This window comes from Brassica napus, chromosome C2, assembly GCF_020379485.1.
Source record: "Brassica napus cultivar Da-Ae chromosome C2, Da-Ae, whole genome shotgun sequence".
Taxonomy (NCBI): domain Eukaryota; kingdom Viridiplantae; phylum Streptophyta; class Magnoliopsida; order Brassicales; family Brassicaceae; genus Brassica; species Brassica napus.
In genome coordinates, this window is record NC_063445.1 from 43,835,873 (window position 1) to 43,852,107 (window position 16,235).

At 37.5% G+C, this 16,235-nt stretch overlaps 1 protein-coding gene and 1 pseudogene across 8 annotated transcripts; one reads left to right on the forward strand and one right to left on the reverse strand.

Annotated features, from left to right (window-relative positions):
* Positions 1 to 1,966: 1,966 nt before the first annotated feature.
* Positions 1,967 to 16,033, forward strand: LOC106381716 (annotated as a pseudogene).
* LOC125581822 (sucrose synthase 2-like) lies at positions 2,938 to 4,318 on the reverse strand. 8 transcript variants are annotated; one of them, XR_007319552.1, is made up of 4 exons: positions 3,951 to 4,317; positions 3,576 to 3,859; positions 3,307 to 3,404; positions 2,938 to 3,213 (listed from the first exon to the last, which is right to left on the reverse strand). XR_007319552.1 is itself a non-coding variant. In XM_048747867.1 (4 exons), exons 1-4 carry the CDS (start codon positions 3,973 to 3,975, stop codon positions 3,000 to 3,002), a joined length of 471 nt encoding a protein of 156 aa, XP_048603824.1. In that variant the 5' UTR covers positions 3,976 to 4,314; the 3' UTR covers positions 2,938 to 2,999. The 8 variants fall into 8 exon arrangements, 1 of the variants encoding a protein (XP_048603824.1); XR_007319555.1 differs by having other exon boundaries at positions 3,576 to 3,796; positions 3,951 to 4,315; XR_007319556.1 differs by having other exon boundaries at positions 3,576 to 3,722; positions 3,951 to 4,313.
* Positions 16,034 to 16,235: the final 202 nt, after the last annotated feature.

Below are 16,235 nucleotides of genomic sequence, written 5' to 3' on the forward strand. Positions count from 1 at the left end.
CGTATTGTTCATCAGAAGAGATTGTGGCGAGGAAAGACAAAGACAAACACAAACAAAATTGATGGTTTGATAAGCACAGATAAAAACGAAGTGGGAATTATATTATTCAATCTGAATCAATAAGACGATTCAAATAAAAAAGAGATTTGACAAACCCGGTATAAACCATGGAAGGATCTGTTAATCAGAACTTAATTTCTCTCTTAGGAAAATAGGTGGTGAGAGAGAGAGAATAGTTTTGTGACGAAGAACCTTAGAATCCATCGAAGAAGACAAATGTTAGGTGATGAAGATCAGAGTAGCCATAGAAGAGAGAAAAGATACGAACCGTCAAACTCCATTGCGTCGATACAATTAGGGTTCACACTCTACTGGGCTTTCAGACTTCATTCACTTAATGAAACGTGGAGTATTGAGGCAGAGGACACGTGGCGGCGCGAGAGAAGTCGACTTATCCATGTGGAAGCTTACGTGGGTGAATGAGAAGAGATAAAACAGGTCTTTATATATAAAGATATATATAAAGATGTATGTACAAGTTATATACAGATACTGATACTAGGGTACGATAGAAGTTAATGACAATACTATACAATAAATGAGAATATACGAAGATCAATCATTGATTGATATTGATTGATCTCTAATATTTATTTGGCCAAAGTTCCTCTAGTAAGTATTGTACGGTGTCAAATGGAAGAAGATCACACACTTCTCTCTAAACAAAAGATAATTTGGTTTTCAATTTTATAATGAAGATGGGAGTCTGATCAGTGCTAACAAACTTGGGAACAACTACTTATTTGCAAAAATACAAAAAAAAAAAAAACTAAAATGAGAAAATCAAATTAAGACGAAGACTGAATAATCGAGAGGATGATTCCATGTCCTAGCAACACTTCTAACAGCATAGAGCTTTTCTTCTTGTGCTGCCTTTTCGCAGACCAGATTCCTTCTTTGCTTCTTTCTCAGCTCTGATAACGTTCTTGCATTATATAGTCTCTGCACGAGCGTGCACACGTTGTTGAACTGAAGTCAGGTAGATACCCAGTGCATGAGCAACTTCTTGCCGATATTGACAATCAAGCCTTCGTTCCACGTGTTCTCTAGTCTCTCTGTACTTCTCAACCCGAGCTATTGCATAGCGAAGCATTGCACTCTCGTGCAGTATCTCTGCTTCAACCACCGATACTTGATTCGTAACATCTTCCTCTATTAGGGTTTTGTGGTCGACGTTGATCATCGGATACAGATCATCGTCATCATTGCAGGATGTACAGATTTGACAAGGTTCTTCTTCTTCCTCTTCTTCTTCGCTTTCGGTCTCAGTGTATTCAGACACGCGCATCACAAATCCTCTACCATTCTTTGAAAAGATATTGAGATTCTTGACCACAGAGTTCATCTGAGAGACCAAGGTATCGAGACCATAAGGGTTATTACTAATCCTATAGTAACTTGTCGGACAAGGAGATCCCAGAACGATTCTCATCAAGAGATTAATTCCACAAGAGATCGTCTCCCTTGTACCTTTAATTGATTGATTCTAAGTTTCTAACTCTGTCGAATCGAAAATAATTTTCTGCACCGTTACAATCTCTACACTTCTACACCAACCTGTGTTTATATAGGCGAAGGAGGTAAAAAAAGGAAATTTTAAAAGAAATCTAGAAGGAATGAAAAGATTGATTACAGAGTACAAAAAAGGAAATTAACGTAGAGATAAAAAAAAGAGAGAAGAAAAAGGAAAAAGCTTGAAGAGGCGGCCACATAAAATTCTGAATCGTACGGTTCATATTTTAAATGACGTCATCAACAAAGATATCAACGGTTTATGTGTAAGCTGTTACCGTAAGGTTGAGATGCAGGAGATTATAACCAGCATTCACAAGACGCGACCCTACTGTGGTTTTTTTTTTTGTTCAAATCCGACCATGATATCGCTAAATAACAAATATATTCCTTTTCTTAACTGAGATTTTTCACGAAAACCACACAAAAAATAACGCGGCAAGGAGAGAGAGAGAGAGAGAGCGGTGGAGTCGTAAGTTTGTGTAGGAGTAGAAGCTCTGGATAACGTCTTTTCCCGTGGTCGGAGACGGAGGTTATGCCTTTCGGCTCTTGAGGTAAATAAAAGATCTTTCTCATATTGGAGTAATTGCGATTTATAGGGGTTTTTTTTTTTTTTTTGTTTGTTTAGAGGTAAACCAGCTGTGACTTGTTTGTTTCTCTAGTTATTGTTTAATATTTATTCATTATCAGGTTATATTAAGCTTCATTTAAATTTCGAGTGGATTTGCTTCTTTTGAGATATGGAACAAGATTACATCTGCTCAGGCTGCCCCCAGTATCGATTTTTCTCTCTGCAAGAAGCTCTCGATTGGCGTTTCTTGCTCCCTCTGGTTTCCTTACTGCCTCTTTCGTGAACTGCACTTAGCTGTTCGGACCTTCTTCTGTGATCTTTATGGAAAGGTGTGATGCACATTTCTAAGTCAGGTATGTTTTTTTTCACGAAGCTATTGACATTTGCATTTTAGCTTTACACGATATGGCTTCCATAAAATTGTCTTTTTGATTTTTCTTAACATATTTGATGGTGACACTTAGCTGTAAGAGCATCATTATCCTCAATACCCAATTAGGATCTCTTATTTATATTATATTACTTTTAAACAATAAATGTATCTTAAAGATTCTTTTAAAAGACACCAACATTTTTGTGCTCCAATGCTAGTTTTTAATTAAGGTTTCTTAAAACAAAAAAAAATTATTAAACATTGTTTTCTTGAAAGTGTTAGAAGTATCATGATTTTGCTAAGTGAAGTGTTATGAGTTTGCTATTAAGCCAAAAGAATGAGAGAATCAAGATAACAAAGCGGTGGGAAATTCGTTGGGTATGTTAAGACACGATGCTTACGTTAGTACTTGTTATTCATATCAACAAAAGCTGACAATAGCTTTTTATTCAAAGACAACATAAACAGAAAAACAACAGGGAGTCAGCAAGTAGTAATATGATCATACAAGTAAACTAAGCGAAGAAACTGAAAGAAGGAAGAGTGAATTACACTGACCAGATCCCGGAACTTCAGAGAGTAAAACATCTCTAGATAACGTCGTGTTTCTCTCCTTTCAAGCTTAGACACATGTTTCCAGAATGAATAGACACCAGCTAGCGTAAGCAGCCTCTCTGAGTACTTCTTCCATGTGTACCTAATACATGCACAAACCCCTTAATGATGCAGTCATCTTGGTGAAGCGAGTACGGTTCTTTTGTTGAGCCTGTCAAGGAAAAACGAGGTCAACCTTTCATAGATTCGCTCAAGCCCTCCATCAGAGATTTTCTCCCAATGACTTGGATCAGCGTTGCAAGTCTCGAAGAAGCTGACCAAAGTAGTTGCAACCTTTGCAAAAGGATTGAGCAAGAAGAAGTCATATAAAAAAACACTAAAACCCAATATGCAGTAGACATCAGAAAAGTCATAACTTTGGTTGATCTCATCAGAATCTCACAAAAGATGTTAACTTTTTTCTTTTTTCTCTCCGACCAAAGTTTCAAGATAAAGACTTTATACCTTTGAGAAAGAGTTTTGTTGAAAGACAAGAGATGTAACTGAATAAGTGTGAGGCTTGAACAGAGATACACCACCATCCTCTTCCTCGTTCTGACAGTCAAGATTCCAAAATCCAACGTTCCCATCCTTGTGCCCTGCAGCAACCAGCTTTACACCCTCGCAAGGTAAGAACTTGACAACCAGAACTCTCTCAGGCACAACACGTTTCACATTACACTGTTCTAAACACACGGATCCAAGATCAAAACTATCATCATCCTCATTCTCAATAACAGTTGCAGTTTCTTCATTAGGTTTCCAAGATCAAAAACAATAAGGATTCCACTTTAGGTGATGACCACAACAAAGAAACAAAGAGATGATTAAACTACTTACAGAAACTACTTGAGCTCTTTGTCATGTCCACCGTCGAGTCCTACATCCAACCTGGAAACGCCGGTCTCAGCTTCGAAGATTTCTCTTCTCTCTACAAGACTTCAGATCAATTTCAAATTAACAAGTTGAGTTCTCCTCTCTCTACCTCAGTCATGGTTGTGGATGGGGAAGATGAGTTCAAGAATCCAATTGAAAGAAGGAGAGAGAGAGATTAGAGAGACAGCAGAGACGGAGAAGAAAAGATAGAGGAAGAAGAGACGTCTCTCCTAATCCTTAATTATTTTTTTTTTATTAAATGGTGTATTTGTAATATTCATTTATATTATATTTATTAAGTAAATATTTTTTTTTTTGCATCTTAAACTATCTATATTTTACGAATGCGTGATATCATATAAAAATATAAAAAAATAAGTATAGAGTTAATTAGATAATTTTAAAAACAGAAATTTTTCTTTCGTGTGCGATATCATATAAATAATGATCCGCCTAGTTAACAAAAATCATGATTATTTTATGTGTAATTTTTTTTTTTATTTTGACCATTTCTTTAAAACTATATTAAATTTTACATATTTTAATTAGAATATTTTTAATATCTTTACCTTTTTATTTGAAATGTAACTCAATATTTTTTTTAACAATTATAACAAAATATTTAAAAAATATTTTTAGAATTTGTTTGAAAAATATGAAAATTACATTTTAAATTAAAATTATCCTAAAATATGATAAGTTTTGACGTAAAGAAAAACTCAAATTATGTCAATTTTAATTGATTATTTTTTAAAAAATACATTTACAAAAATATTATTTGAAAGAAAATTCATTTATCTTTCAAATATAAAATGAAAATATTATAATTAAATAATAAAAAATATAAATAAAAACCATAAATTTATCAAATGACAAATGATTTATGAGCAAATAATACCATATAATTTTTAAAAACATAGTCATTCTTAAATATTTTTTGATTAAACAATTATTTTTAAATTTAATCAACTGAAAATAATATCCGTACAATTGTGTGAGTCAAATTCTAGTTTTATTGATGCATGTTATATATTAGTGCTGCATGTTTTAGATAACATTTTAATGATGCACGTTTTTAAAAATCTTCATTATTAAAATTATGCACGTAAGGATAACTCATGAGTTTTTTTGGTTGATTAAATGACATTATGTCCAAATTTATTTAAGGATATTTCATTAAGGTAACTGAAAAAGACAAACAATAAAATAGGAAGTTTAAATTCATTTAAACATATTTCATTAATATAAATAAAAAGACAAGTAATAAATTAGGTAGTTTTATTCGTTTTAGGATATTTCATAAATGCAACTGAAAAAGACAAGCAAAAAAAAAGAGTTTAATTAATGAAGTAAAAACATTTTCAAATGTGCGCTTCTCTTTTAATAATATAGATTAGGAGACCTCTTTTGTGTTTATTACAATTTTTTTTTTTGTTAAATCATAATTATATAAGAGACCTATGTCAGAGACTTCGATAATGATGCTCTAAATTTAATTAATGTGAGTTGAGGAAATAATAAGATTTTTATATAAAAAGTCTATACAATTGGAGTGTGAATACATATGGAAATTTAGAGAAAAGAATAAAACTGCTATAAAAGTTAGGAAATCTCAAAAAAAAAAAGGAATGATAAATGATAAGATCTAAAACACGTCATATACTCCAAACTTATATAACTCGTTGATTTTCTTTCGTTTCATATTTATCGATGCACGATTGTGTTTGTGTGGCATTTTTGTTTTGTGTGCAGGGCTGATGTCTACAAGTTATCATTCCTTTGCATAGTCCAAGACCAAGAGTCTCATCTAAACCTTGGTCTCTACAGTTTAAAAATTCTGTTAGTCCCTATTCCATATCTGCTTCTTATGGGAGCTGACTGAAGAAGAATGTATCAGTTTTTTTTTTCTTCAAAGTTTTGACATGTCGTAGCTTTGATAAGAGTCTTTTTCTCGAGTCTTCCAACCTTGAGTGAACTGTTGAGAGCCTGGGTTTCTTACTTAAAAACATCCCTTCTTTTTGGTTCTTTGCGTCGTCCAGTTCTCAGTATGTTTTGCGTTCTTATCTTGGTGTCTTTCTTTTGCCTTGATGGCCAGCCAATTTATTTTCTAAGTAAATAACGGTTAGCCAGAAAATCTTTGAGTTTGCTGGCATACGAACAATTGGAAGATTGAAGTTACAGAGATATTTTCATAAGTTCTTTACAAAAAAAAAACTAAAGAGGATACTGTGTTTATCCAAGAGACATGGAGAGGTAGGTTTGATTTTCTTTATCTGTTCTCTAACTTTGGCTTTAGACCCTTGAGTTATAATTTATGTTTCCTTTTCGATGCCTTATGCAACTGTAGGTATAATTTAGTCAAAGAAGTTGGTGATGGAACTTTTGGGAATGTTTGGCGAGCTGTCAATAAACAGACTGGTGAATTTGTAAGTTGTTTTTTTCTTAAGATATCAAGGCTTCTATACTATTTGTGCTTGATTTTTAGGGTTCTGAAGTTTTCTATGGACAGGTTGCAATTAAAAAGATGAAGAAAAAGTATTACTCTTGGGAAGAATGTGTTAATCTGAGAGAAGTGAAGGTATTGCATCTCCTCTACTACAAATGTTATCAGTCTTTCTTCTTGTATGTTTACTATGTAAAAGCCGGAAAACCGGACCGATGTAAACGATATAATAAAAGCGAAGTTAAGGAAATAGACGAATATAGAAAAACGAATACGAGAACGATAAGAAACCGTATTCGCAAATAGACATGGAGGCGAGATATGATCTCTTTCCTTAACTCAAAATATTCGCTCCGTTAGTGAGACGGGACTGTACGAATATAGAGTCCCAGGATACAACCATGGCAGACGAATCACGCCTCACTCGTGATCGCCCTATCGAACTATAAACTCTACGAAACACTCTCGCTATATAGACTTACGCAGAGGGATTTTTTGCTGTTGGATTTTGATGAAGGAAAAAAATTAGGAAATGAAGGAAGAGGAGAGACGATATTTTAAAGAGCCGGAGAAGACCCACTTCCCGCAACAGCTGCTGCACGTGGGCGAGAATCTCGCGGAGATCGAGGGAAGTTGAGTTCTGAAACTTCTTCCTCAAGATTCTCTCTTATCTCGTTTTAAATTTTCGAGAGGATAACATGCATGACGTTTTTTAATTTTTAGACAAACTACTTGTCGTTTTAAATAAAATTGTATGCTGTTTTTTCCCGAAATAACTGAGCTTAACTTGGTCCAAAAAGAATAGTTCTTATCGGGCCAAAGGCCCTCCACCCAAGCCCAAGCCCAAGCCCAAGCCCAAGCCCAAGCCCAAGCCCAAGCCCAAGCCCAAGCCGAGCCGAGCCGGCCGGACGGCGGCGGCGGCGGCGCGCGCGTGGGGAGCTCTCTCTTCCTCTGAGCTGTTTAACCTCTCATGTCATGAAGACATATATATACTCCTCAAAATCAACTCTCCCAACCAATGTGAGATGTTGTTAACTTCATTTCATTAAAGTCAACAAGGCTTTTTATATGAACCCATAGGCCCATTTCATTTTCACATTTTGCCATATATTATTTGAGCCATTAGGCTTAATAATTAGGCCCAACAATCCCCCACATGAATAGAAATGACTCTTCTAAAACATATGCAGACTAAATGCAGACTCGATAGACTCTAAAGAAAAACTATACTTATTCTAATCCTGATTAGACTAGACAGACTTATCCAGAGTGTTTGCGAAAAATTCACTGTGTTTGAGTTGGTGGCATTTTTAAGCCTTGAACCACTCATAGTTAATATCTGTCGGGTTTACTTTACCAGAAGGTGAACATGATGTCTTGAACCAACCGGTGTTTTATGTAGACCGAGACAACAGGCATAACGCAGCTTCATTTTCTCGTAGAACTTAGTTCTCTATTGTGTTCATTGTGGCCCTGAACTATTCCTGGTTTTCATGAGTGACCTTAGAGAATATAGCCTTGCATTCATTCTCCTAGAAACGGCTCCATTTCACACTCATTAGGTGATTGACCATGAGAAGTATTGAGTAATACTCCGCTTAGAAGCTATGGAATCATTAAAAGCTTATGCTTATCCTTTTACACATTTGTTAGCACTTTTCTCATCTTAAGAGCTGGGAAGAGACTACTTTGTCTCAAGTGCTTTGGTTAGATTCTGCTTGATTTTGTTTTCCCTTTGAACCTACATCTTGGGATCTCCAGTCATGATAGATAGGGTTGCAATCAAGCATCCTCATTCGTTATAGGCTTTAAACCCATTCCTTTTGATGATTTAGCAACAACATCTCGTGGCAAACCTTTAGTAAATGGATCCGCTAGGTTGTCAGCCGATTTGATGTAGTCTATTGTGATTACACCAGTTGAGATAAGTTGTCTAATGGTTTTATGTCGTCTTCTGATGTGACGAGATTTACCATTGTAGAGATTATTCTGAGCCCGAGCTATTGTTGATTGACTATCACAATGTATGCGTATGGCTGGCACAGGTTTCTCCCACTTAGGAATATCTTCCAAAAAATTTCTAAGCCATTCAGCTTCTTCTGCTGCTTTGTCTAAGGCTATGAACTCAGATTTCATGGTAGATCTGGCTAACACTGTTTGTTTGGTAGATTTCCATGATATTGCTGCTGGTCCTAGTGTAAAGACATATCCACTCGTGAATTTTGAGTTTTTGGAATCTGATATCCAGTTAGCATCACTGTATCCTTCTAAAACTGCTGGTTCTTTACCATAGTGAATCCCAAAATCTTTGGTGCAGCGCAAGTAATTGAGTACCCTCGTTATAGCTTTCCAGTGTGTATGACCTGGATTACTTGTATATCGACTAAGTACGTTTACTGCATGCGCTAGATCTGGTCTAGTACAATTGGTCAAGTACATGAGACTTCACGCGTGCATACTCGTTTTGTGAGACCGCTTCACCTGAATTCTTTGTCAAGTGCATTTGGGGACCTAACGGAGTTTTTGCCGTACTCTTAGAGTAATTTTTAAATCTCTCTAATATTGTTTCAGCATAATGAGATTGGGTTAAGATAACTCCGTTTGAATTTCTTGTGACTTTAACCCCGAGAATTACATCTACTAATCCCAAGTCTTTCATCTCAAATGTCCCTTTGAGCATGTTCTTTGTTTGATTGATAATGTCTTTATTGCTTCCAATAATAAGCATATCATCTACGTATAGACATAGCAAAACATACGCATTTTTGGTAGTTTTGTAGTATATGCATTTGTCACATTCATTTATTTTGAAACCATTTGACATCATTGTATTGTCAAATTTTTCGTGCCATTGTTTAGGAGCTTGTTTAAGCCCATAAAGTGACTTTACAAGTCGACATACTTTGTCTTCCTGTCCGGGAATGACAAAACCTTCAGGTTGTTTCATGTAAATTTCCTCTTCTAAATCACCATTTAGAAAAGCAGTTTTTACATCCATTTGATGGATTTCTAGGTCTCTTAAGGCTGCGATTGCTATCATCAGTCTTATTGATGTTATTCTCGTCACTGGAGAATATGTATCAAAATAGTCAAGGCCTTCCTTTTGTCGGAATCCTTGAACTACAAGCCTAGACTTGTATTTTCCACCAGGTTTTCGTGTCATTATCCATTTATTCCCTAATGCTTTGCAGCCAGGTGGTAAATCCGTTATGTAATAAGTATAATTTTGCATGATCGAATCAAATTCACTCCTGACCGCTTCGTTCCAGAATGGAGCTTCTGGTGAAGCCATGGCTTCTGCCAAAGTTTTTGGAACATTTTCTACTAAAAATGCCATTAGGAAATCTTCTCCAAAAGATTTTTCTTTTCGAGCTCTTTTGCTCCTTCGAGGTTCATCTTTTTCTTCATTTTCTGAAATATCATTTATAGAAATCTCGACGTTTCTCTCAGTTTCTGAGTTTTTGTCATTGTCTCTTTCTTCTCGAGTTCGTTTTGAACCTTGTTTTTCCTTATATGGAAAAATATTTTCGAAGAAAGATGCATTTCTTGATTCCATGACTGTATTTTCATGAATGTCTGATATTTCAGATTTATGTACCAGAAATCGATAAGCATTACTGTTATGTGCATATCCGATGAAGATGCAATCCACTGTTTTAGGTCCAATAGTGACCTTCTTTGGAGGTGGTACTGCAACTTTTGCCAGGCACCCCCACACTTTGAGGTATTTATACGAAGGTAAATTACCTTTCCATAATTCATATGGAGTTTTGCCAGTTACTTTGTGTGGAATTTTGTTGAGGATATAATTAGTGGTAAGCAATGCTTCCCCCCACATGTTCTGGGGTAACCCAGATTCCTGCAACATTGCATTCATCATCTCTTTTAGAGTTCGATTTTTGCGTTCAGCAACTCCATTAGATTCCAGTGAGTAAGGAGCTGTAGTTTGATGGATTATTCCATGTTCTTTACAGAATGCATTGAATGGACCATCATACTCGCCTCCTCTGTCGCTTCTAACTACTTTAATAGTTGTTTTAAGCTGATTTTCGACCTCGAGTTTAAATTCTTTAAATTTTTCTAAGGTTTCGTCTTTGCTATGTAATAAATATACATAACAATATTTTGTGCAGTCATCTATGAAGGTCACAAAGTACTTTTTACCACCTCTAGTTTGTAAGTATTTTAAATCACATAAATCTGTGTGAATTAAATCTAGAGGTTTATTAGTTCTTTCAACACGAGGTGATGGCGTTTTCGTGAGCTTAGCCTGTACGCATACTTCACATTTTTGTTTACTTGTTTTGCATTTAGGAATTAGATTTAAATTCATTAATCTTTGTATAGATTTGTAGTTTACATGACCTAATCTTTCATGCCATATATTAAAAGACTCAACCAAATAAGCAACTGGCTCTTTCTTATTCATTGAAACTTTTGAAGCTACAACTTTCGGAGGGACTGTCATTACATTCAACTTGACAAGTCCACCCTTAACATACCCTCTTCCCAAATACATCCCATTTTTCCTAATCACGAGCTTGTCCGCCTCAAAATTTGTGGCGAATCCATTCTTGCTGAGCAAGGTTCCCGAGACCAGGTTCTTCCTCATGTCAGGCACATGCTTCACATTCGTCAGAGTGACCTCATGTCCAGATGTCATCTTCAAAATCACATTGCCGCGTCCTTCAATCTTGGAGACTGCAGTGTTTCCCATCTTGAGCTTCTCCTCAGTCATGCTTTTCTGATAGGTGCTGAACATCGCCCTATCGGTGCAAATGTGGGTGGTTGCACCAGTGTCATACCACCATTCCTTGGGGTTGTTGCTTTCAACCATGTTGGCTTCAGTCACCACAGCAACGAGATCCTCCTCTGTGAGATTTGCCTGAGCCTTCTCATCCTTGATCTTTTTGCGACACTCAACAGTCTTGTGCCCCACTTTGTGGCAGTAGTGACATTTCCCCCTGAACTTCTCCACATTCGCATTCGCATTGATTTCAATGCCTTTGTTCTTGAAGTTTTTTCCAGAAGCCTTCAGGGCTGCAGCAGTTTTGGAAGGCTTGGCAGGAGAATGGGCGTGTGCCTTTCCTTTGCCTTTGTGCTCAGCCATGTTGACACTGTGCTCCTTAGCAGTGACCTTGTCAGCAATTCGGTTTCTGGATTCCATCTGAAGCCTCATGATGAGCTCCTCGAGCCCCATCTTCTTCTTCTTGTGCTTCAAGTAGTTCTTGAAATCCGCATAGCTTGGAGGAAGCTTTTCAATGAAGCTGAGAGTTGTGAATGTCTCGCAGATGGACATTCCTTCAGCAGCGATTTCATGGCAAATGAGCTGAAGCGCTTCCACCTGATCCATGATGGGTTTTTAATCCACCATTTTGAAGTCGTGGAAATTTGAGACCACATACTTCTGGCAGCCAGCGTCCTCACCTCTGTACTTCTTGTCCAGTGATCTCCATAGCTCTTTCGCCGTGGGGATCTCACAGTAGACACGGTACAATGGGTCAATGAGACGACCCAAAATGTAACCTTTGCAGATGAAGTCGGAATGCACCCATATGTCAACAGTTGCAAGACTGTGAACATCATCTATTCCGTACGGAATCAGGGGCTTGTCCTCCTGGATGAACTTGTCCAGTTTCATCGTTGTCAGAAAGAACATCATCTTCTTCTGCCACGTTTTGAAGCCTTTGCCATCAAACTTGTCTGGCATCAGTCCTTGAGTGAACAAGCTAGGTACAGCCGGAGGAGTTTGAACTGCCACCGGAGCACTTGCAGATGCTGATACTGAACCCGTCTGATAAAGACCAGCACCAAATAGGCTACGGCGAGTGGTTTCATCAGCAGCATTTCCCGCAGGGAGGATAGTGCTTGTTGTTGCTGCAGCGGTAGATGTTGTAATGTTTGTCGCAGCGGTTGTCACGCAAGTTGCATCAGTTGCTGCAGCATTGAGTGGAGTTTGAATGACATCAGTGGTGTCAATGGGGGTGTTGTTATCGTTTGTCATTTTTCTGTAGAGAAAACATGAGAAAAACGGATTAGTACTCCATTCAACAAATAACATATTATTTTAATGAAAATAATAGTCTAAAATCGATGTTCATTTTTGGTATTTGAACCAAATCATATCGATATAAGTCTGGAAAAAACGTTTTGCAAACTCGCTTAAAAGCGTTCGCAGAAACCATTTTTATAGACTTAGAATGTTTCACAACCTCGCTTAAGAAAACGGTAACTGAAACGATTCATGTATATAACGTTTGAAGAATGTATCAACGTTTTGCGAAAATGCTATAAAGCAATCCGCAAAGCGTAATGAAATAAACCAGAAACGTTTCGCGGAAGTGCTCTAAGGCAAATCGCAAACACATTTAGGCAGAAACGTTTCGCGGATAAGCGTATAGCAAATCGCAAACATCATTGTGAGATAAGAACAAAACGTTTCGCGGAAATGCTAGAAAGCAAATCGCAAACACGGTTCCAAAACCCGTTTCTATTAATCGTTTATCAACCCAATTAAAGCTTTAAACATAAAGCAATTTTGAGTTAAGATTGTAAAAGCCGGAAAACCGGACCGATGTAAACGATATAATAAAAGCGAAGTTAAGGAAATAGACGAATATAGAAAAACGAATACGAGGACGATAAGAAACCGTATTCGCAAATAGACATGGAGGCGAGATATGATCTCTTTCCTTAACTCAAAATATTCGCTCCGTTAGTGAGACGGGACTGTACGAATATAAAGTCCCAGGATAAAACCATGGCAGACGAATCACGCCTCACTCGTGATCGCCCTATCGAACTATAAACTCTACGAAACACTCTCGCAATATAGACTTACGCAGAGGGATTTTTTGCTGTTGGATTTCGATGAAGGAAAAAAAATAGGAAATGAAGGAAGAGGAGAGACGATATTTTAAAGAGCCGGAGAAGACCCACTTCCCGCAACAGCTGCTGCACGTGGGCGAGAATCTCGCGGAGATCGAGGGAAGTTGAGTTCCGAAACTTCTTCCTCAAGATTCTCTCTTATCTCGTTTTAAATTTTCGAGAGGATAACATGCATGACGTTTTTTAATTTTTAGACAAACTACTTGTCGTTTTAAATAAAATTGTATGCTGTTTTTTCCCGAAATAACTGAGCTTAACTTGGTCCAAAAAGAATAGTTCTTATCGGGCCAAAGGCCCTCCACCCAAGCCCAAGCCCAAGCCCAAACCGAGCCGAGCCGAGCCGGCCGGACGGCGGCGACGGCGCGCGCGTGGGGAGCTCTATCTTCCTCTGAGCTGTTTAACCTCTCATGTCATGAAGACATATATATACTCCTCAAAATCAACTCTCCCAACCAATATGAGATGTTGTTAACTTCATTTCATTAAATCCAACAAGGTTTTTTATATGAACCCATAGGCCCATTTCATTTTCACATTTTGCCATATATTATTTGAGCCATTATGCTTAATAATTAGGCCCAACATACTAATCATCTCTTTTTCAAACTAGTCTCTTAGTAGGATGAATCATCCAAACATTGTGAAGCTGAAGGAAGTCATCCGCGAGAATGATAACCTATACTTTGTGTTTGAGTACATGGTATACTTGTCGCTACTTTTTGTTTGATCTTTTTGCGATAGCTCTTTTTTCTCCTTGCCCTAAGTATTCTTTATGTTATTACTCGAGCAGGAGTGCAATCTTTACCAGCTTATGAAGGATCGCCCTAAGCTTTTTGCAGAATCTGATATCCGAAATTGGTGCTTTCAAGTCTTTCAAGGCCTTTCTTACATGCATCAGCATGGATATTTTCACCGTGATCTTAAGCCAGGTAATTGATAGCCTTGAGTTACCAATCAGTATTAACTCATGTGCGTGGAGTTCGACATTATTTTTCAAATCAGTTACCAAGTCTTTTTACTGTTTTTCCTGATGCAGAAAATATATTAAGTCTCTAAAAATGTCACTAAGATCGCTGATCTTGGCCTGGCTCGGGAGATCGATTCAAGTCCACCTTATACAGAATATGTCTCGACACGCTGGTAAGGTTCACTTCCTTGATCTGTTGAAATGGGTCCTTAAGAGAATCATTCAATTTTTAGTGTTGTGGTGATTGGCACATCTTTGACGTGTTCCACATATCTGCCTTACTGGCCACTAAATTATGTGCTCTAAATGTGTAACAGGTACAGGGCACCTGAAGTACTGCTACAGTCATATGTGTACACGTCTAAAGTCGGTTAGTGTTCTCAAAACTCCAATAGAAAGAAGTCTTTCAGTATGGTGTTGGTCCATTTCTTAATCATGGGGAAATTTTGCTTGTGTTTCAGATATGTGGGCAATGGGCGCTATTCTGGCTGAGCTGTTGTCGCTTTGCCCTCTTTTTCCTGGAGCTAGGTATTTGTCAAATGGTGATCACGTACAGTTTTTCCTGATTAAACAACGTTGTGAATGTGATAATATCTCTTTTAATGTGCGCAGTGAAGCAGATGAGATATATAAAGTCTGCAATGTGATAGGTAGCCCAACTCGAGAGACATGGTTGGAGGGCCTTAATCTGGCTAGTGTCATTAATTACCAATTCCCTCAGGTAAATTTTTTGCTCAAATCTTCAATAATGTTTTTGGAGGAAAATGAGTCATGATCCTTTTTTTATATAGTTTTGCATACTATTAATGATCTGTTTGTTATCTTGCAGCTTCCCGGTGTACATCTTTCAAGCTTGATGCCATATGCTAGTGCAGAGGCGATTAACCTTGTTGAGCGGCTATGCTCATGGGATCCCAACAATAGGCCGACTGCTGCAAAGGCTTTACAGCACCCGTTGTTTCAGAGTTGTTACTATGTTCCACCATCTCTCCGTACAAAAACGTCTGTTGGGCAGAGAGGGTCTCTCGAGCATCAGCAGCAGTAATCCGTCAAGAGGTTGCCGGTGACTTTGACCAATACTGCTAATAATAAGCCGTTCAACAGTTATGCTAATGCAAAGGCAAATGGTCCTCCTTTTGGCGCTTGTCAGACCCAGCGGAATTTGGAGACAGCATGGAACAACAAAGCCATGGGAAGTTATCATGTCAGAGATGCTAAGTATATACCACCGCCTGGAAGGAAGAGTCCTTGGAAGTAAAATTACATTTTTATTCCTTCTATTCTCACAGTTCGGTTATTCATCTGAGGGAAATCAAATGTATGCACTTTTGCAGCCTCTATGAATATGAACAAGAAGTGGGTCTTTCCTCGTGGGCCATCAGACACTGCGGATAAACTGGCAAATGCAGTGGTTGGCGGGGGAAGATGGAGTCAGAGTCAAAGGCAACAACAACCGGCGATGAAAGCAGGGTGGGTGGGAGAAAGTGGTGACATGTTCCTTAGACCTACACAGCCTCCCAACCCCTACTCTAGGAGAATCGCCGGTTAAAGCCCAAAGAGTCTTTGGGCTTTTGATCATCATCGTTTGAAGACTAAGAAGCTATGTTTGATTTCCTTTTTCAAAACTATCTTTCTTGTTCGTCGAACTTTTTCCCTCTGTACTGACTTTAATGTTTCGGTCATGACTTTTGACTATTTTGTATGAAGTACTTTTCATTTCTCAAAAAAGCTGTCGACTTTGGGCCTAAATTCTTCTTTTCTTTTTGTTATCAACGTAGATAAATTCATGAAGATTCTATAAACCAAAGGATGGACGACGAAAGGTTTCATTACGCTGTACGCTCTTGAATCGATATGTGAAATTAGAATTTGCCTTTAAACTGGATTATATTTCCATAACAATCAACAAAATAAGTTTATAATCATTACATATATACGCATATTCATGTTC